General features: G+C 36.0%; 1 protein-coding gene across 2 annotated transcripts in view; it reads left to right on the forward strand.

Annotated features, from left to right (window-relative positions):
- The window catches only part of TTC29 (tetratricopeptide repeat domain 29), a 117,217-nt gene that overhangs the window by 18,610 nt on the left and 75,275 nt on the right, over window positions 1-23,332 (forward strand). Inside the window, exons 4-5 of one of the 2 annotated variants that reach the window (XM_015623585.2) lie at window positions 254-477; window positions 10,095-10,280. In XM_015623585.2, coding sequence (XP_015479071.1) covers window positions 254-477; window positions 10,095-10,280 — 410 coding nt within the window. The remainder of the gene's footprint in view (window positions 1-253; window positions 478-10,094; window positions 10,281-23,332) is intronic. The other variant, XM_033513846.1, reaches the window with a different exon arrangement.

The raw sequence follows: 23,332 nt of genomic DNA on the forward strand, positions 1-23,332 counted from the left end.
CAGTGTAATTTTTTACCGTGTTTTCAATGTATATATTGGTATTTATTATTGCCGTGTTTGCTTCCCTAGGGTATGGCATTCGCAATCAGATTTTAGCAGATCTCTTTTTGAGCAGGGGAAATAATACCCACTCCCTGCTGCTGAACTGCAGAGGTCTCTTCCTGAAAGCTGTTGCAGTTATCAGCACTTATTTGGTAAGGTGAAGAACAGAATACAGGTTTAAAGGCTTAAAATCTCCCTTTCTTATTCCCAGTTACAGGAATTCATACAAGAAGAACATCTGCATAGACATGCTGCGCCAGGGTTATCACAAGTCCTTCTCTGAGCTCTTCACTCTGATCCAGAAGTGGAATGCCTTGAGGGAGGCTGCAGGGCCTGGGTCAGCCATATGGCATGAGAAGTCCCTGGAGGAGCAGCCTGATAAGCTGGATCAGCTTTACCACTTCCTGACCGGGGCTGAGGCAGCCCAGCGAGCAGGTAAATGGGGGGATTGTGGGTAGCGGAGCAGCGGGAGCCGCAGCCGCCAGTGCCTGGGGGAAGCTTCCAAATTGTTTCATGTATGAATTTGAAACGCTACTGCATCTTAGCACATTGCAGCCTTAGTCAACTGAGCTGTATTTATAGAATAAATGATTAGCAACTGCAGATATCAGGAGAGGTTTTGTGAAAGAAGAAAAAAGAAGGAAAAACATGTAGACTGCATTTTGATATCATCAGAAATGTTTGATGTATTTATAGCTTTGATAACATCTCAATTATTTTCTCATAGTTTCATTATTTATTGTTTTTCTTTCTCTATAGACCTAAGTAGTTGGTTTTGTATTAAAAAAATTAACAGGTGAAATGTTGTTTCACACAGTAATAGTTTTATAAATCTGATTTTATTAAATACCGTCTGCTAACTGTGTTTGGATTTGTGACTGACTTAAAAAGGATTGTGAACGTGTCAAATAAAATACAGCACACAGATGTAACATGCCACCTGTGAATTACTAGATATTAGTGAAGACATAACTCCAAATTACTGTATTTTCTCTATTGCCTTCTATTTACTAAGCACTCATATTTATCGTTTCCTTTTACTATAAATAGTAACATAACTGACTTCATTTTTCTCCATTGGAATAATTTTAGGGATGGAGGCAGATAAAGCTCTGTCTGCAATCCTGTTTCATAGCTGAGTTGATTCACTGTAGCTGTCTTGTTTCAGGTTGCATTTTGATCATTACAAATATAAAAACCTACAGTAAAGCCTGTGAGTTTGGAATCTAAGCATTTTTTCTGAAATTTAGAGATGGGCAACTTAATTTCAAAAAAGAAACCCTTTTGGCACTTCAAAAAAACATTAATTTTAAATGTTTATTTTATGTTTGCCATGAAAGCAAAAACTTGTGGGTTTTTTTTCATTTAATTCACTATAATTCTTGACAGGAAGCCCAGCTAGCCATAACTAGAAGGAATCTTCAGCTTTTCCTGGAGTATGACTAAAACTTGAATTGGCACCCCAGTATCTTGCAGAATATCAGAGAAGTTTGGAGGTTGGACTGCCCTGACAGAAGCATCCTGCCAATATTTGATGGTTAAAAAGTACTAGACATAGCTTATCTCAGTGGACCTGCTCCCTGTATCCACTTGAGGAGAACAGTTTGCCTGCCTTCAGTACATGATATTTTTCAGTGGTACAGGCTGATGTATGACAACAGAGGTGGCAAACAGGCTCCCAGAGAGCCAAGGCATTGCTGAATGTGCAGTTCCTACCCTTCTCTCACTGAACCTGGCATTTCTTGTGTGCTGGGCTCTGTAAGGTTTTCACCTTCCCCAGAGACAAGGTACCACCACCAGCTGCCTGATTGCACCTTGCCTCTGGGAGAGACTATCTCCCAACTTTGCCTGTTGATTAAAATGGAAGAAGAAAAAAATAATTAGGAGTTGGCAAGTATTGTTATTGAATTGCTAGATTAGAGCACAGTTTGTTTTGATTTTTTTTTTTTTTTTACCAGTTTCAATGCAAACCTTTGCACAAATATCTTGTTTGTATAAAATGAGGTTTGAGTTGCCTGGCATATAAAAGGGTGGATGGTAATTCCTGCTGCCGGTCTGAGAGCCAGCAGTGCTGTGAAGATTCACATGAATTGTGCAGCTCATCAAACACTAATTCAGTAGTTCTGCTAATCCAGTTACTCTCTGATTCTAATCAAATTGCTTGGGGCTCTGGCTTATGATCTCCTGACAACTCCAGTTGACACCATTTAAGAATCATTCAGCAGTTCACCTCAGCTGGAACTTACCATGATGTAGCAGCCACAACAGCAGCTGACCTGCATTTGCTCTTCAGCTGCCACAGTTCAAGTTTAAAAGGGTGAAAGAAATAGTTGGGTCAGCAAATGGTGAGAGTTTTATGGCATGGTTGATGTTGCTAATATTAGGTTGACTGAAATTGTACATACCTCAGGTAACAATTATGCTGGGAAAAAAAAAAATAGCAGTTACAAACAATGACCATAAAAAATTCATGACTTGTAAGTTTCTTGGTGAACTGAAACTTCTTGAAACATTGGGGTTTGAACCTGGAGTGGTATGTAGAAAACAAAACACTGATTTGGTCAGTAAATAATTTTCTTACTTGTTATTTAATTTTTTTATCTGATATTTTTGGATCACAGAATATTACTGTCTGTGCTGGTTTTGTACTGAACCCACTACACTGCCTTAATTTTGAATATAATTTAGAACTTCTAATTTTAGAGTTTTATGGTACTTACCATAGTGTACAGAACAAGCTATGTACACATTCCATTTTCATACTTGTTGGTAGAAAATGTTAGTATTGTAATGGTTTATACAGTTTATAGTTCTAGGACAGTACAATGCTGGGCGTAAATTATTTGTTTGAACTGAATCAGAGCCATCCACCACAATGTGCAGGCTGATATCAAAGAGCAATTACGTTCTTTGCTGCTGGGTTTGAAAATAGTAACATTTTGTTTACCAGCATTACACTGCACAGACTAATTGCCTTTACACACATCAGTAAAGGTTCTCTGGCTTTTCATTTTTAATAGAGTATTTTGGCTGAACTTCAAATCATACAAGAGTTGTCTTTTTCTTTTTTTTTTTTAATTGACTATTACCAATATTTGTGTGCAAAGAAAGCATCTTTTTTCCAGTCCAGCTTAAGCTCATTTTTGTTGCATTTGAGTATCTCCCAAGTATTTAAAAAATAGAGAGGAAACTTTAATCCCACTAGCTTCTCAGAAAAGTGACTGATGGATTCATTTTTCCCTGAGTTCAGCATTATTCTAAAAGCACTAGCAGAAATATTGGTGACGCTTGACTATGTTTATATCTTGCCTTCTTTATGCAAGTAAAGTAAATATTTCTGACTTCAAAATTGAGGGAGCTTTAATTGTTTTCTGATGTTCCTTTATCCTGGACTAACCTCTTTTTTTACTAGTTCTGGTTTCAGGAACTTAGGAAAAAAAAAAAAAAAGGAGGCAATTGGGCTGTTTAAATATGTATAGTTGTAGGGCTTTTTACAGAAGAATGCAGGATAAATGCCAGAGTAATGGATCTGCACAGTTCAGCATTTGATGTATACAGTGATTTCTTGGCATGTGTATGGAAATACTGGGGGTTCCTTCAAAAGACATGTTATATTTACTATTTATCAGTACTTGTTAGAGTGAGCTGGTTTGCTTGTAGATGTTTAAAGTAATGCAAAGCACGTTCCAGCTCAAGAACAATTAAAGGAAGAGATGTCCCAGTTGTTAACTCTGCTTTGCCAGAGCAGGAATGTAAAACCAGGGAAAATGCTACAGTTCAGTGGCTGCAACATGTGTTGGGAACTCAGCACTGTAGTGGCAGATTGCCATGGCAAATCCAGAGGATGGAATCCTGAGGTATGAACAAGTCTTCAAAAGGTCAAGACACTGCTTATTAGCTGATCACTGGAGCAGCTGCTGGATACCAGGAGTTAAAACCTGGGAGCTGCTGCCTTTCTAAGATTCCACCTGCTCCTGGTTCCTGACCCCACTCAACCTTTGTGCTGTGCTGTGTGCTAAATGCTGAATCTCTGTGCATGTGCTGCAGGCTGCTGACCCTTGTTCTAGACAGTACCAGACACACACAATTAGAAAGAAGAGACATCTTGTCTTTCTGTCCCTCACTTCAGTATCGAGAAAAATTTTGACAGTATGAGTTATCATTAGTTTTTGTTGTAAAAGATGTCTTTTTATAAAGTATATGAAGAAAGCATGTGTCTTTGATGTGTTTGCATTGGAAAATCTTTATTCAGTATACTCAAGGTTGAAAACAGAGTTTAGCATTTTACAGTAGGCAGCTTTTCTGTAAGATTTTGCACTTACGCCTTAGGCCTGTGCAAGAAGCATAGCAATAAACATATTGCCCATGCTATTTTAAAAAAAAATATGGAAAGGGGTTATGCATTAAAAGAAAAAAAATAATACAAACCCTCTTTTAATATTTTCTTGGATGAGGCATAGTTTTGTTTGCTTTTGAGGGGCTGGGCAAGGGAACACTGTTATTTTCTAAGCAAGTTTGTCATTCCCTACTTAATATTTTATCACAGGAAAAAAATGCAGCAGTTGCTGGAGACCAGTGGAGAATTTTATTATTTTTGTAGTTACCTTACAAAAAGCTGAAGTGATCCAGGAAAGAAGCCAAGCCATCTCAAAGTACTGCCACTTGTAGAACTACCACTGATAAGCAGCACTTTTTAGAAAATTTCTGTAGTATGTTTTCACTGTAATAGCTTGGAGTCCCCTTTTAGCATTCCAGGTTACCAATTAATTGCCTCATATTATTATCATTAGATGGCTTTATCCTCTAAAATTATACCCTGGTCATATCTGTAGCATTTCTGTATAGACTGTACATTTGTTAAGCATTTTCCCTTTATGTACCTGGAGATGTTGGGAGTGGTGTGCTCTGTGTGCACTCTAGGAAACAAACTCTCCCTGAAACTTGGTGTCATCATGCTCTCAACTCATATTTTCACTTTCTTCATTTATGGACTTATGGCTAAACTTTTGGGAAAAAAATTATCCATTTATGAATAAACTTTCTGGAATATTGAGGAGTCCTCTACCTGTAGATGTAGAGGCATCCTTTTTCTGAACAAGCCAAAGGGATTGATTCTTTGCCATGTATAGATGCAGGTGGGAATAACTGATTGCAGCATTGTATTCAGCTGCAGTTTATGCCTCTTCTTGACTCAATGACTTCCATCCTGGATATTTCTGTGTGTGAATTCTTCACAGCATCAGCTGTCTACTAAATCACTGATTTTGATCTCTCCGGAAAAAGAAAAATGAAACTTCCGGCATTAATAGTGTCTCATTCTGACATAAAAAATTACTCCTAGTGACTTAATTGACCTTAGGCCACTTCTTTATGTGGCTTCAAGAGTGGAGTGTCAGTCATAATCCAGTCATACAAACTTTAAACAGATAACACTCATCCCCCACTTCAGTTAACGCCTGTTGGAAAGTTTCTGTATGGCCTTTGTGTGGCAGGAACAAAGGACTGACTGGTGGCTTTTTGAGTGGAAAATACTGAGTCATAACTGGATGTTGAAAAATTTCTTTGTTACCTATTGTTTAAAAATGAGTGTAAGTTCTTGTTAATAGAAAATTGAACAGCTGCCTCTTTTATTCTTCAGGGGAAGCACCAAGCCAGGATCTCTTCATGATGTTTTCATATGTTCTTTAAAGACAATTCCTGTACTTCCTTTATTCCACTGCATCCTGTCAAGAAGATCATAGAGATGTAGCAGCAAGTTGTGTTTGAGTTGCACTAGCATGGCTTGCTAACCTTCTGTAGGTTTCTTTTTTCTCATTTTAGCCATGTTGGAGTTCTCACACTCAAACTGCACCTCACTACCCCTTGCATTGCACTACTTAGTAATTGTCTAGCTGAGCACAGCAAACATGCAGACGTGGATTTGAGTGTTCCTCTGTTCCATACACAGCCTTGCTTGCCAAGGGAACAGTTCCTAAGAAGAGCCCAGGAGCAAAGGTGTTCTTCTGTGGGCTGATCAGGGTCTACAGCTTGAACACAGTGAAGGGAGACACTTGTTGACAACTGAGGTGCACCTAAAGAGATCCCGATACAGAGCATGAAATACCCTGTGTGTTTAATACATGGGGTTTAATGTTCAAGCTTTAGCTGAAGGTTGTTTTGGTTTTTTTTTAATCTCTGCTTAACAGGAAGATCTCAGGAAGGTTTGATAGGACAATTATGCTTTTGTAAATAAACACTCAGGGAGTTTTTCATTGTTTTGATCAACAGATACCTAAAGATGACTTGTCTACATGTATTTTATAATCAGTGGTAGAGAACCTATTCTACAAAATCAGAGAGCTCAAAGTTTTAGTATATGAACTGCTTCTTGGAGATCTTATACAAGAGAGTATTTTCCTATTCCTCTCCTGGGGATGTAAAAGTTCACTTTCACTAAGTCTGACGCACGAGCTTTGCCACTGTCAAAATAACATCAATTAACTGTATTACTGATTGGTAACTTAGACTTTGAATCCAGAAGACAATATGACTTTAAAAATCTGTAGTTTGGGAGTTTGTTTTATGGCCAGCATATCTGTTCAGCCACTGTCCAAGACAATGCCAGAGAAATGGTTGTCTTTGTGCACATCTCATTGTTATGCACCAGCAGGATCGCCATCAGAGGGTCACATTAAAGTTCATTCAATCAAAGCCGTGGCAGTAGCTGGAGTCCGCCTCAGGTCACTTCCATCCCTTGGGATTTTCAGGGCACTACTTGAAGTTATTTGCGTAATTTTATGTCGCATAAGTGCCTTGATACTTTGTAGCAATGATTTCAGAGGAACAAGTCCGTATCCAGTGTGTCTGTAGCTAATGATGATCCATCCAATTATCTCTTCTCTTTCTGGGTTATTGCAACCATTTGTATGCATTCCCTGGTATCTTTTGAGTTCATTTTCACTCTGCTGTGCTCTGTACATAATGTGTATCGTTATCTTTATGTTAGTGGCTATGGTTGTCTTGTATTTCGCTGCTCATATGGTTGTGTGCTTGTGATTGTGGGAAGCTCTACCTCTACTTCTGAGATAATCTCTAAAAGCATTCCCTTGGCTGCAAGCATTGCTCAGGTTAGGATGAGATGATAAATCTCAGCCGAGAAATATCTGCTTTTCTTCAGTGAGAGGAAAGGGATCCTAGGTAACTCCTAGCTGTATCTAAATTGGTTCATTTGGATGGATCCCAGCTGGGTCTTGATAGACATATCTGTGTGTGTTGTCCTGGTTTTTGCTAGGATAGAATTAATTTTCTTCTTGGTAGCTGGTAGAGTGTAGTGTCTCAGATTCAGTATAATGTTGATATGTGTGATAGATAACAATGTATAGATGTATAAATATATCTGTTATATACAAACACAGGCATATATGTGTGTATGTGCATGCACACAGGCAAATATATTAAACCCAACCCAGTTTTGTTATTTCCGTTCCAGAATCATTTGATGAGATTTTTATGAGGCTGTTGTACCAAAGTAGTCTTAATTTCTAATGTATAAATATGTTTTATATGATGTAGACTACAGGATATTCTGAAAAAGAGGCACCCAAGAGGTGCTTTTTCAGCCCTGAGAAGAACCACAAGGCATGAAATCTCACAGCCACGAAGGATATTCAGATTAGGAATACATAAAGTCTGGATATTGATTATTACTCCTCTCAAAGCTGAATTTTGAAACTTAAGCTTATGTTTTGGTTTAAAATCTTAGATCCAGAAGATGAGATGATAATCTGAATGTAATTTCTGAGCTGTTTCATTTTTGGTGATCTTAAAGAGATTGTGAATCACTTGTTTCTTGGAAGGATGTTATCTCTTTTAAAATCCTAGAAATAGAAATTTATATAACCCACATTGCTTCAAAATCATAATTTTATATATTTTAGTGGGAATTATTAAAAAGGTAAAAGTCTGAGGTTACAGCTTCATGGAAGGGAAAATTCTGAGAAAATAAAAAAGAAAGCAAAATAATAAATAAAATAACAAGCAATAAAAAAGTGTTGTTTATCATTAGAGGAATTAATTTTTAAATCAAAATATAAAAAGCATGTTCAAGAATGGGGAGAAGGTTTCAGCTTGATTTCAAAAAACTTTAAGCAGGAAGAATTCAGACAATGTTCTCTGAAATGACCAAGATGAAGAAAAAGGGAGGAGAAACAAGGAGTAGATGAACATCATGAAGACTGCAGACATGATTAGGTGGTAGACCTTTTTCTCTAAAGACCAAAGTCCAGTGTGTTGTTCAACACACTGAAGAACTTTATCAAGATATTCTGAAGTCAAATAGAATCTCAACAGAGAGAATGAGAGATTTGTTTCTTCAACAAGGTCATATATCATTTGTAATTTTGAGACAGAACATGCTAGAGATAAGGCTGACAAAACCCTCATGTGGTTTAGTGATGAATTTAAAGTACTTGTTTGAGTTATTGCTGCTGTGTGTTCCAAAGAGTGCAAGTGACGTACATAGGTGGTGCAATTTACAGTCATTAAACTCATTCTTTTGCAAGTTGGATTTCCCCCAATTTCTCATGTAGGCAACATAAGAGAATTTAACTGCATCTTTTGATTAAAGTGTTTTAATATGGTTATCACAGTTTCAAAACACTTAGGAAAGATCTGATCTTTGAGATCTTGCCTATGCTGAAAAGTTTTATTTTTTCCCAGTTGATTTTCGTGTGACGCTCCATGCCCAAAATTAAGAGGGGTTTTTCTTTTCTCCCTTTTCTCTCCTTTTTGAGCAAAGCTTACAAATTGCAGAACTCCCAAAAACAAAGCAGTTCTGTTCACACATCCAGCTTAACCAAGCAGTCGTAACTCCTGCTCTTAACTCCTTCTTAACTCAAATACATGGAAATTCCTTAACAGCCACAAACACACTAAGTAGCCCACCAAAATTGCAATGGAGTTTTAGCTAATTATTCAATTTCACTTCTGGCATGAGTAGAGTTTGCACAGAAAATTAATTTCTATTGGCCATGAAACATATAGCTTCATACTGTACTTTATTATCTCTGATTTTTCAGCATCATATAAGAAATAGAGCTTTCAAATTCACTTTAGGGAGGAACGGTATGATAAGATTTGTCAGGAATGTTTTAGATTTCTACTCCAAATTAGTAAAGTTTTGAAATAATTCAAGGATGATATCTTGTGGATTTTTTTTTTTTTAGGTGCTTTTCCAAGGGAAATAAGCTGCTATTCTGTGACTTTAAATTGTGGATAATATATTTGTGGATAATTTTGTATTGCTACTTAGATTTAGGACTTGCAGGTTTTTTGTAAATTTTAGGGATATTGTGTGTTCATTCAGCTGTCTGAGATGATAAAGAGTAGGATTCAAACTTCAGGCCATAGAGAATATCTGTGACTTTGAGTCTTCCCTGCTTTCCACATTTGTTCTGAGAACAATTCCTTGGTGAATTGGGGGGTGCAGGGGATGGAGGGCAGGTCCTAGGGAAATGGGTGCAATTTCTCTTCCATTTCTAAGAGTGCTAAGGTACTAAACATGGGATATATGTGAAAACTCAAAGCCTCTCTTGTAAATCATACTTTGAACATTTAAAATTACATGAATCAATAGATTGTGTTTGCAGTGTTCTTTTTGGTTCTTTATCTCCATCAACACAGTCGCTACCTTTGAGGTCCAAGGTTTGGAAAACTCTCAGGCCTTTTCAGGGCCCAGAGGCTCAGACAAATGCTTCCCCAGTCTCACTCTGACTTTTCTTTTGACTAGCCAGTGTTTTATCCAGGTTCTGTGTGTTTTATTGAACAGAATTTTGGTTTTGCACACAGAAATGAGAACAAAAATATGTTTTTAATTGTGCCTGACTTGTAAGGTTATAATTTTCCACTTATATTTCTCCAAATGAACACATAGCAGAACTTGATGGCATTTGAATGGTGGAAATATAAATAGCTCTTAAATTTCATTATGATTATTCATATTATTGCTATAACATGCAAAATTTCTGAACACTGATGATAATGTAACATTTTTATTGTGATTTTTGTTTTTAAAGGGCACTATGAGAAGGTGTATGATAACCAGCTTAGCTTGGCCTGCTTTTTCAGTGACCCTGAGGACAAATGGTTAAGTAACTACTTTTATGAGCAAAGCTATAACACTGCTCAGTTAGTAGAAATTGATGGTGGAAAGAGAAAGGCACAAGCATGTGTAAACATGGGCCTCATCGAAGAGGAAGAAGGTAAGGCACTGACATCACAACACTGCTTTGGATGGCATCTGTAGTTACTCTTACTGGGCTGAATTAAAAGAGCTGTGGACATGTAATTCTGTAATGTTTAGTCCTGCTTCCAACTTACACTTAGATGAACAGTCTTTATTTTTGTTCTTTTTAAAATGACATTCTGGTTTTCTTGACTGCAAGTGACACCCTCTTTATTCATACATGACTGCCACATTGGTGTTTGCATCAGACAAGCTCCATTTCTCCATCCACATCCTTAAACTGCAGGTCTCTGAAATTAGAAGACATTAATAGAAGTAACTAGAATCACAGAACAGCTGAGGCTCTAAGGGACCTTGACAGCTCATCTAATCCAAAGTTTCATGGGAAGGGGAGGCTAAGTGAGTTTATTTTAGCATCCTGTCAATTGCATCTTAAAAACCTCCAGTGATGGGGACTCTACCACGTCCCTGGGGAGCCTGTTGCAGTGAACAGTTGTTCTCACTGTAAACAATACTGCTTTCTTATACCAAGGTGAACCTTGTTTCTGTATTTAAAAGCATATATTACCTTTCATGGCAGAGGGGTTTGTCTGTGGACAGCAGTCTGAGTATAAAAATGGTGTTTTCCTCTGCATAAAATCCCTTTATGGTGTGGAAAGACATGCAATAAGTGAGCCTCAAGTAATCAAATAAAGCCTGTCTTCCAGTTCTAATTTGTAAGTGTACTGCATGCCGAACTATTGCTAAAAATATATGATTTGTGTAGCCTCTATTATTTTGTTTCTAAATTTGACTGTGGGTTGAAACAATTTCAGCTCTGAACTCAACTTGTGGCTGATTTCTCGTATAAAGTGACTTCTCTGAAAACAAAAAAAAAAAAAAAGAGGACTGATAGAAGCTGAAATACTTTGTGGAAATAGTCTAATTCCATTAAATGTCTGACAGAAGGTGTGTGTTTTGAAATGCTAAATTTCCCAGCAAAAGCCTGCACATAAGACAAAAAGTCTGCAGCCTTTTTTCTTTTTTTTATTTTTTTAAATTAAAAGGATGTTGTCCAATTTACCTCTTGTTCTCTTACAGCTGACATGACACGTTTTTTTGTATTTCCTCACATCTTTCTAGGCTGATGGTCATTCACACTGTTTTCCTGTGAACTGTTGCCTTATCTTTCTTGCCTGCAGATTCAGTTTTAAAGAATCCAGACCTGGATTCAGTTTTAAAATTTGAGCACTTACCAATAATTAGTAAAGTGGAAAGATTACTTTCCTTACACATGGTATCATCCAGTTTCCCAGCTGATAAGATAGCAATTGCTTAAAGCCTATCCAGTCACAACCAAGTCATTTTCATTTTGAATGAAAAATGCTTAGGTAGGTTATCTATCTCTTACTCAGTAGAATAAAATTACATTAAAATTGTTGGTTTTAATTTTTTTGTAACCTTTTCACTTGGTCTTTTAGTTACTAAAAAATAAAATTTTAAGAAGGTGCAGACAAGCAAACATTTATATTTACTTGTAACTTCAAAGGCTGTTACTGAATGTGACTCACTGCTGTTACCCAAGCACTGCCTAAAACAAAAATTTAATGTTTTCTACTTTTATGATGTCTTAAGCAAAAGTTATTGAATACTTAAATATCTTGAGGCCCATTACAAAAGCACATAAGGAAAGTTATGAAATAGCCTGAGATGATCAGAGGAGCAGAAACTTTCTTTTCCTGCTGAAGAATATTAGAAACTTTAAGAAGAGAAGCTTCTTATTAACCTTAGTAAAGAGAGATAAAGCAAAGTGGATTTTTAGTGCCCAGGGTAAAGATCCACTTAATCTGTGGGCTCTGTCTGTTGCAAGTATTTTCTTTCCAGAGAGAGAGAGAGAGACAGGTAAAAAAAATTAAAAAGCTGAGAGAGTAAGCGCAGGATTTGCTTTGAGGGACCACAGAGTAAAAAAGACAGCAGATACATTCCATGCACTGTGTATTTCCAAGGGTGAAAAATTGATTCAAGGGAAAGTTCTGATTGGAGAAAAAACATAAGAAGAGATTTTGGGGGGCCATTGTAGAATATTGCATCAGTTTGAATAGTGTTATAAGTAAAATTTTATTTCTGCTATTTTATATTTTTTTTTTGTTCAGTTATTCATAATTGGGTAATCAATTTGTGAACCAAATTAGTCAGGTTCCCACTTCTCTGGGGGTGTATCTCCAGGAATAAATGTAAACACCTGGTCCCAGTTATTTTCAGTTCTCTCATCCAATAGTGTATTTTTCATTACTTGGGAAAGGAAGCTGTCTATATATGCTTAGGACTGATTGCTTGGGAGTATAAAGTTAAACACAGACTTGTAAAGATTGCTGTTTGCCTTGGAAGAAAATCAATAAATTTGCTGGGTAATTTTTGTGTAATCAAATTTAAAGTTCTTTGACTTTCAGCCTGGTCTCTGTCCTAAAGGCTGGATATAACCTGATGTTCATTAATCTTCAAAGCTAAATATTTGAGGTGTCGGTGATGTAGACTTCAGTCATGATATTTGGATGCAAGCCACTGGTAGCTGCCAGTAAGGGAAAGAAAACAATGATAAGTGAGTAGCCTGCTACAGACACAAATGGAATGTTCTGCTTGGAGCAAACATGATTTTAATGGCATTTCTGTACAGAATGAGATTTTTAACCTCTTCCCTAAAATACTCTACCTGTAAAATAAGGTCTGAAGCATTTATTGATTATTGTAGGACTGTTCAGATTTTGATACTGTTCAATTAGCTGTGCTACCATCCTATTTTGTCTTTCCTCAGAGGGCTGATAATAAGTCATTATTTTACTCATTATTTTACTTTAGTTACTCATTTATTACTTATTTTTTCATATAGCTTATTAATGTGCTGATGTAACTTTACACTGAAAATGCAATGATGTAACATGTTTTTCTCACTTTAAATCCAAAATTACTTGTTGTCCAAGAAAGCACAGGCTTCATGATAGAATCTTTTGTAAGAAATGGGAGTTTTAAAAAGCTGCTTTTCTTTCTGTGTTTTCGATGTGTTTCCAGAAGTAATATCAGGCATTATAAATGTTTGCAATGTTCTCCTTATCAGAGAGTAAGAATATAATAATAGATTATGGTAGATTATATTAGTGTGCTTTCTGCTGAAGTTAATTGTGAACTTGAGGTTTACACGGTTGTATCTTGCAGAAGAAACAGTTGGAGTGCTCTGAAAACGTCTAGTATTGCTTTCTGTAGGTTCTTACATCATTGCAATATTTGAGTGCTTTCTGTTTTCTGCCAAGTGCTTACCACCTATCATGCATGAAGTGATATACACCTTAAATATATGCATCCCAAAGTTTAAGACACCTTACATCAGTAAAAAGAGCAGTCTGGGGGAAAACAGGGAATTTGTACTTGTAGGAGCTTTTTGCTTCAAATATCTTGCAACAAAACCAGATAAATTCCTATATTATTCAAAAACATAGCACAACCAGACATCTGAAATTAGGGTACCTGTCAGTTGCAGTGCTTGGGAACATTTCTGGATACATTTAAATAACTGTTTGAAAAAGCCTATAAGTATCACAGTAGAGTCCAGTGAATAAAACTTTCAAAATTAATTACAAATGTATATCAGTGCCATGTCAGAACCTGGATCTCCCTGCTATGAGAGCTGTAAGATGTGTGCAAATGATGCCATTAGTCTCAAGGCAGTGGTGACTTTGAATTGGTCATCAGATTTATATTCTGCTATCACATAAGGATTAACAAAAGTGGAAGTAATACTTTATCTGAAATCTTTACTGGATGAAAATATTAAAGGCAGGCAGAACCAGTGAGAGAAAAGGAGCAAGTGCAAAGCAAATAGCAATGTTGGGAATCTCAGAGCTGATTCCCACAACATACAACTAATTCAGAAACCCAGTTTTGTCCATCTGTGTGTGTTTTTTTAGATTGTGAGTCTTAGGAGACCTTGACGAGGAATTCCTTTAGTCCTTTCTAAAACAGCTTAGGCACTTCAAAAATTTGCCCTATTCTGCAAATTAATGGTTTCTAAGTGTTCAGTCCTAATACAACTCTGCCTTGATTATAAACAATGTTAAGGTCTGATTACTTTTCAGAGTGATGTTATGCCAGAGTTGATCACTTTGCACCTATCCCAAAAATATTAATTAATTGCACTTGATTTATTTGAAAAGGTGCAATTGTTTTATCTGCAATCATGGTAAAAATACAGTCTATTTCATATGTTGGAATTTGACAGAAACTTTTCTGGTTGAAAGACCTACTGAACAGGAGGGACTTAGAAGTTTAATTAATTTGTTGGGGAAAAAGCCAGCACAGAATTCTTGCAGATTTTAACAATCTCAGTTGAGACTGTGTTGTAGGATTTTCCCTATTACTTTGCCATTGTATTGAAATTTAAGTTTTTATCAAGGCATTGTGGAAATTGATGGAAAATATTCTGATTATGTTTAAGGGGAATTTCACAGAGTGGGTTTATTGGAAGGAGCCTCTGAAGATCACCTAGTCCGATTGCCCTGCTAAAGCAGGTACACCTGAAACAGGTTGCACAGGATAGCTTTGAGTTATGAAGCTTAACTATTAATTACTGGATGTATTTGCTGAACAACAACTTAAAGATGGTTCATGACATCTTTTAGTTTTGGCACATAAAAAATCCAAACTGTTTATTTTCTTGTTCTTAGTCAATAAATTCTTGCTAAGAATCCATTCTTACTAAGAAATTATTGATTTTGTATTTTGAATTGTTTATGGCAAGTGTTTTTTAATTGAAAACTGTAATGTATAAATAATTGAGAGAAACTCGGCATAAATTCATGAGTATCTATGCAGAGGAAATATGCACATTTAAGCAGAATTTCCCCAATTGGTTTGCCTTCAGGCAGAAATAATTTATATTCAGATATAAAAAAGAGAATGTTAATATTGCAAAATGAAGTACTAAAAAGGTTTAAAAAGGCAAAAGTTAAAATTGCTAATGAAATTTCATATGCTTTTGTGTGTGCGCAATTTGCAACTTTATTTTAATTACATAAAAATATAATTTCTTTTTAGGAGATTTCTAAGTATAGCCAGAATAAAATTCACCAGTGGGATGGGTGGCCCACATGCACCTTCTACATTAATAGAGATTTATGTTGTTATCTGTGCTGCAAGTCTGCCAAGCCCACTTAAATAGCAAATCCTCCATAGTATAGTGTAGAAACATTCTGCTTTACAATCTGATTGCATAATTGCAAACAGCTGGTAAATAAAACAAACCAGGGGGACAGCATTTGTGAGAAGAGATTAATTTCTTCCTTGCTACCTGTGGAGTGCAGAGCTGTCTCTGATAGCAGAATTGCTGCATTTGAACAATCCAGCCTGTCTCTTTAACTCTGTTACGTTTCCACCATAAGGTGTATGCCTGGTATCTGAGATCTCCACACCGTTGTATCCACAAGTCTAGCTTAGACACTGGAAGAAGGCAACCTAAAATGAATCCCACCTCTTTGTTCAGGAACAAACACAAGTCAAGTTATCAGCTAAAAGAGATTTTGTCCATCCTTTTGTGTTGGAGATTGCATTCTGTAAGCAGCTTGTTTTGGTTTAAAGTGATACCCAGTTACATTTGTGATTTTTGAGAAAACATCAAGCTCATCATTATCTTTATAATGAGATTTTTTTCATTGTGTAGACCAAAAAGAGAGAAAGTATTTAAAGATATAAATTCCTATGTAATTTCTTTTTATATGAAGCTTGTGTGTTAGTTAAAACATGACAGTGTCCTAAAGGAGAGTCACAGTTCTAGAGATTTAGAGATTTTTCTATCCTTTCAGATGGGAACCACAGGTTTGTTCTGCATTTATACAATACCTTTTCCTTCTACAGTACTTGTACTTGGTGAGTTTTAGTGATAAAACTAAATTGTGATAAACTAAAGCGAGATGAGAATATGCTGCTCCCTGGCCAAGCAGAGTGCTGCTGTCTCAACACGTACAGCAAGTTCTGCCTTTCTTTCTGTCTGGCATTTGGATCAGTGTCTATCCTTAAGGTATTAATTTTCTAAAAAAGTGGTGGGAACTTACTGTCCTATTGACTTCTTACCAAATTTTGTTGAAACTCACTCCAAAAGTAATTGAAGAACAGGATGATCATATGGATTTGTTCCCTGCAGAGACTACCCTAGAAGTGTCTTTTTGTACTGTTCACTGTCTGGAGAGAAAATACATATTTATATAACAGTAGTAACCAAATACCATTGGTTTATCATGATATCCCCCTCTCCTTGCCTCAGGTTTCATATCTCAAACTACAAACTTATCAGATTTATTCCTACTAATGATATTTTTTATTTTTTTTCCAAACAGCTTATTCAGAAAAAAACATGTAGGAATAGTTTGGACCCAGGAACATACTTGCTTGTTTCCAAATCCCTTGTCTTTGACTACATAAACCTGTTGCTAAATTTGAAGTTCATACACTTAGAGTCTCCACTTTAAAGACAGAAAGAAGCCTTCCATTAATAGGACATTAAATTCTCCATACCAAATTTGACCATTTAAGCTACTTCTAGTCATTGATTTTCACCATATCAACTGAAGCTAATTCTCCTTTGTTATTCTTCACTTCCTGTATCTCACAATGCAATTTTATTGTTTTCTGATTGCTTAAGAATTGAAAAATGTTAGCTGGGAAAAACTTGATTGTAGAGCATAATTTAAAAAATTTAAGCAGCAAATTGCTAGGAGTTAATCTTTGGATATTCTACTTTTTTCTATCAGTCAGAAGCAGCCATAAATCCTTCTGGATTCTTGGGAGGACAAATTGAACAGGTTTATTAAATAATTGAGCTCATTCTCCTGCAAGTGCACAAAGTAGTTCCCCAGTAAATAATGTCTTAGTAGATGTTTAAGTAAACTTACTAGTAAATAAGTAAATAACAGGGTTGTTACTGTTATTGAACTGGTATTGACAAGTACTGTCTTGAATTGATGTTATAGAAATTAGGAATATTTTCAGTTCAAATTAGCAGTCTTAAGAAAGTCTGAAAAAAGCTTCTGAACATGCAACGTGAAAGCAAGAGGGGTCTGCCTGTTAAGTTCATAAAAATATTTTTCATAAAATTATTTTTTATTCTTATTTTTAAAAGGTTTTGGTGGGTAATAAAGATATTTTGAATAAGAGAACTCGAGAATTCTGTAGTGCTCCTACTTCTGACACAAAATCCTGTGAAAATGTAATACTTTCTATGTTAGTTGATTTAAATCAAGATTTATTATTAAGCATGGGGAAGTAATAATATTCTTTACACTAAGAAGAAGTAAGGTTCCTTAATCCTTTCATGGTCACTCCCATTTTCCTGGATTAACTCTTCAAATGGGGAATCTTTTAGTTCTGCTATAACACCTGGGGACAGGTCTGTATTCTTGCTTTCTAATAAACTCTTCAAAATATTCACAGCAGTTCTCAGGTGCTGATTCTAAACTCAGTCATTTGTGTTGTCATTAAAAGTTTTGACATATGAAAAAGAGATCCTAAATTAGTTTCCTTTCCTACGTGTTCAGTGATTGTAAAGTTCATTTTCAAGTCATGTAGAAAAGCTATGGCTGTTTACTTGAACTATGAAGGATGTATCAGGAATATTTTAGAAAAAACATTTGATGTGTGCTTGAATATAATATGTTGCACTGAGGTGAACTGTTTGTATAGATACTTCTGTCCGAATCATATTCTAAATATTTTTGGTATCCAATATTGCTCTGTTTGCTTTATGTGCATGTTCATAAGACCATGACATTTAATGAAGAGATCTTTTTAAAGTATTGATAGCCATGAGTAAATTATACTGTGTTTGATCTGTGTTAAAGATTCAAAGTCCAAGATATTTGAATAGAACTTAGAATAAAAATGTAATTAGGTTACATCCCTAAAGTCTGATATATCTTTAAACAAGACTGCAAATGAAACTTTATTAAAACTTCAAATGAATTATTTCTTTGCTTTTTTAAATTCTTTTTCCCTCTCTTCTCTTTCATGTCTATTACTGACATTGCTGCTTGTATTTTACCTGTCTTTTCCAGGGTACTTTAATTATTTACTGCTTAATGACTAGTACTGAGATGAAGCTGCCCGCTCACTTACAGGATTTTTTTTTCTTTGCTTCAAAGCTTTGAGAGGTCTTGGAATACTGTAGCTGGACCAGCAGTTGTCATCATAAACTTTCCTGGAGGCAGTTTTTCCTTTCAGTAATTGATAAAGGAAGCTGTTTCCAGAGGTGCCTTTCCAGTGTCACTGAGAGCTGCCAGGGTTGCATGTCTTCAGCCATTAACAATAAACTTGGAGAAGCCATGGGTAAAGCAAGCATGAAGCTGCTAATAAAAATATATCTTATTCTTCAGAGAATCATTCAGGTTGGCTGGGATCTTAGCAGGTCATTAATCCAACTGCACTTCTGGAGTAAATCATTGCACCACAGAAGAGCTCTGATGCTGGAGTGCTGCATCTGATAATGAATCTGTTATTGGAAGCTATGAAAAATAAGGGAAACTGGATGGAATCTGAATAAAATGTAAACACTGCCCAAAAAGTATTTAAACCAAGGCACGTGTTTGACATGACTTAGCAAAAAACATAATTTAGTGAAACTAATCTGCTTCAGTGTCACTTTCTTTAATGGATAATGATCATATTAATCTTTGAGGTTAAATGCTAATATAACTTGTTTTCATTATTTCTATTGAACTTTAAAAACTCTTGAGAACTGAAAAACAGAATTGCAAAGTATATGCCACACATCCCTGAGTTTTCTGCTCCCTTCCCTTTCTGCATTTAGTTATCCACCCATAGACATTGAAACATTTGTGAAACCTGAAATGGGAGCATCCCACTGATTGTGGGCCTGCTCTTACCCAGAGCCTGGAGCCTTACAGTGTGAGCTTCCTGAATACATTTTGCATCTTTGGGTAGCCTTTGTATATTTAAAGCACTTTCATGCACTGCAAGCATGAAAGAAGGCTTGAATAATACTGTGAACCAAGAATTCCGTTCTCTCCAAATTGCATGTGTGATCATTCAGCTAATGTTCAACATTGTTTGCAATGTTCTTCTCCAGATTAAAATTGATATATATCAAAAAGTGTTTATATATAATCAAACAAATCAAAAAGCAGCATCTGACAAATGCTGCTTTCACAAAATGTGTTAACCTAAAAAGATAAAGGAATTTTAATTGTAAACCAGTATTTTGCATGCTAGTTCATTTGAATATGAATGTAAGACAGACAAGTTAGTGGAATTTTCATTTGGGACCTGTTTGGTTGTCATTTTTTTTCCCTTTGCTGGTCCACAGTACACCATTCCCAAAGCAGATGTCATTTCAGCTGCCTGTGGGAAAACCCTCCTGTTTGCAGCTCAGGAGTGCTGGCAGCAGAAGGGGAAGGGATTAGAGAGCAGCCAGGCAACCAGAAAAGCCATCATTATCCCTGTCTTGTGAGGTGTCTCTTGGAGAACCCTTTAAGCAAGCCCATTTTAGAACAGGTGTGATATCCCAGTGTGCTGGTGGTGTGATACAGCATCTGTGAACTGTCCTGCTGTGGGTTCTGCAGTCTGCACTGCCCTCTAGGTTTTTGTAGGTGTATTTTGAGTGCTTGAGCTTTAAGGCAAGTAATATAGGTCCTCAGAGGACAAGACTACATATGCTCTAATGCTTACTGGATTACTACAGTTATGATTTTCTTTACAGAAAACACACATTTGTTTAAGTAATGTAAATAGAAATAATGTATCATCCTCTGCAGTGCAGTACCTAGGATTAGCCTGGCAGTCTTTTACCCAGAGAAGGGAAGATAAAATACTGGCCTTTTGCACTGCAGTCAGTCCACCAATGCTACATCTTGGGCTGTTGAAACTTTCCTTTTCCTGCTTCCTTTCTCCTTTCTGTGCTCAAGTGCTCTACTTCTCAGGCATGACTTAAGCTGGCCTCAGGCAACTTGGACTCCAGGTAGGATCCAGTGGTGTATTGTCAAACTGGAGGAATGGTCAGAATACCCCATGATGAGCCAGCATGGTCATTGCAATATTCTTATGAACTGCCTACATCATTTTGCTAAAGCTCATGGTGGAATCTTTCTGAAAAAGAAAAAAAATCAGCTGCTCCAAAGTAAATTAACATAAGGTTTTATTCGTTTTCTTAAAAATGCTCACTTTGATTGTTGGCTGATAATTTTTTATGTTTGAGATGAATGTTGGAGAGTTATGAAACCACAAAATTTTATCTTAAATCCCTTCCACAATTTTTGTTTGTTTTTTCAGCCGGCACATGAATTCAGGTTATTGTATGTGAGAGCTGTCCCAGTGACTTCGTTACACTTCTTTGCACCTCAGGAGTGCGAGGTGGTTTAACTGAATGAGAGGTGTTTGCTGAATGAGAACCTTGGTTTTATGTTTCTTGTGAACACTTACGTTTCTCTGTTAAACACTTTTGTAACAATCTCTGTGGCAGACTTAAGTATTTCAGCATGAGTAGTGCTGTCATAATTGAACGTAGAAACTGAGCATAGAACAGGTAGTTCAAGCTGTTAGACTGAAATGTAAGCATATATATTTTGAAAGATAATAGCATTTTTGGTTTTCATTTCCATTAACTGATGCTTCAATCAGATTTTGTGTTCTCATTGTAGTGAAATAACTGATAACACAAGATGCTCTAGATTTAAATGCACTATAATATACTCAAAGTTTATTTTTCCTTCAAGTTGTTTTAACCTACAGTGGAAAATTTTCTGAAGCCCTCAACAACTGTTTGCAATTTAGAATTAAATGTGCTTCCTGCTTCTAGTGGTGCTGCTGGGGCAGGTTACCTAACAGACCTGTCACTTTTCTTGTGCAGTTGTTTCTCTGGCATTATTTTCATTGGCAAATATACAACATGATAGAAAAGGAAATCATTAGGTGCTCTCAGTATTGCTGAGGCATGGAGCTAGAGCAGGTCAGTCACTGCATTTTGCAGATTGTGACATTTTAAATTACCTGTACACTACTGGAAACAATCTGTGGACCTAATTAACATCTCACCTAATTAAAGTCAGGAACATATGTAGAGAATTCTAGATAGTTTTGCACTGCCTTTATTTATTAAATACCACATTATTCAGATTTGAGTCTCTAATTTCAGTGTTGAAAACTTCAGGTTTGTGTGCTGTTTTCTTAAGTGGGAGTAACTTTTTTTTTTTTCCTCCTTCAAGTAATCAATGCGCTGCTGAATGAGTTCATTTTAATGCACTCAATCATGCCTCTAATGTTTGTAGCTTACGGGCGCAAGCATCAGTAATGCAGGAATGTTATATGGCTTTAGTTTGGGCCATTTCATAAAATATTCATGGAATCAAAAATGTGCATCAAAATAGCGGCTGGGAGAATTACATTTATGTGCCTGCTTTTATGGCAGCTTCACATTTAAACCCATTTGTGTTAATATCTAGTCAATCTTTCTACTTAAAAAAAAAAGGGCAAAATAGTAGTCTCCATATTGGTTTTGGTTTGGTATCTATTTTGATATAGCAAATCTGTATTTTTGGATTGGGTTTTAAGGAGAATTAGATACAAACTTTTAGATGATCTAAAAACATTTCTCTTCCATATTTACAAAATTATATTGAATTGTTTTGCTTGAATGAATAGATTTAGTTTTTTTCTTAGAAGCAATGCAGTGAAAACTGTAGCAAAATATAAATCTTTGTCAGTCATATATAATTGTTTTAAACTGATTTTCTACTCTCAAATTTCTATTGTGACAATGTTAGCCTCTCATATTTAAGATTAAGCTATTGCTGATGGGATCTCCTTTGTTATGCCCTGAGTTATATTAAACTATAAAAAACTACAGAAGTGTAAAATTTTATAGTGGTAGTACATATGTTGTAAGAGTTACCATTCTGGTTTTTGATTCCTTTTATAAGAATAGAGACATCAGAGATTCTCCAACTCCATTTGGTATCCACTGAGATAAATTCTGCACGGTGGTGTGAGAATAAATATGCAATTGCTATTAATGTTGCCAACTGAAAATAGCTTTACTGCTTTGTTTAACATTCTGCAGATAGATTTTTCAAACATGGATTTCCTAGAAACACCTTGTTGATTTTATCTTTGAATTCCTAGACCTATAAAAATACATTTCTATAAACTGTTTCAAGAGATTTTCTTACTCCATTATTTTTCCTCTCATTTTGCTTTTTTTGGTCTTTTTTTTTTTTCCAATTCATAATAAAAGTAATTTAAAACTCTGACTTGCCATTGCCTAAGTGAGATAAACATGCTCTTATCCTCAGAAATGGTCTGTAATTGGCTAATTGTTTTTTTCAAATGTTTTTCAAGATTTTCTGATGGTGTTCTATGTATGTCTGCAGCCTACACTTGCAGCAGTTCAGTATTTAAAAATTAGAATGCACTGGCCTGATCAGTTCCAGCTGAACTAACTCATGACAGGGACTAAACTCACCAGCCCCCTGAAAAGATGATTTTCCCACAACATTTGAGTTTCACAGAAACATTATGGAATAAATAAATAGGTTGATGTGTCATTTGCCAATGGCAGCAAGGGATTTCAGTTTATATTCATGGAAGAATAAATTCCAAAGTCTAAAACATTTTACCTTCCACAAATTTGAGAAGTCTCCAAATAGCTCATTTTATTTGAAAGAGTCTTCTGTAAGCAAATTCTCAGCCATGTAAGGGCTTTCATGTCAGGAATTCCACCTCTTCCTTGTCTAGGAAACTAGCAGGTATTTTGGCTTTCTGTACATCACTTTGTTTTTAGTATTTCTGTGAGCAGATTCTTTTACGTTTTGCTGCGTAACCTTTCTTGGTAATTCAGTGAAGCCAAATGTAATATAGATCCCTTTAAATATTACCAAAAAAGAATCATATTACATTATAATTTTGAAGCTTGGTGTAGATGGATTGTTTCCAAAGAAGTTTCACTGAGATCTGGCAAAAGGAGTGTCAGGTCACAGCTCTTAGGCTTAGGTCAACTCTTGAGAACTCTGGGGTGCATGCAATGTAGGAGTTCCATTTCTA

Source organism: Parus major, chromosome 4, assembly GCF_001522545.3.
Source record: "Parus major isolate Abel chromosome 4, Parus_major1.1, whole genome shotgun sequence".
Lineage (NCBI taxonomy): Eukaryota > Metazoa > Chordata > Aves > Passeriformes > Paridae > Parus > Parus major.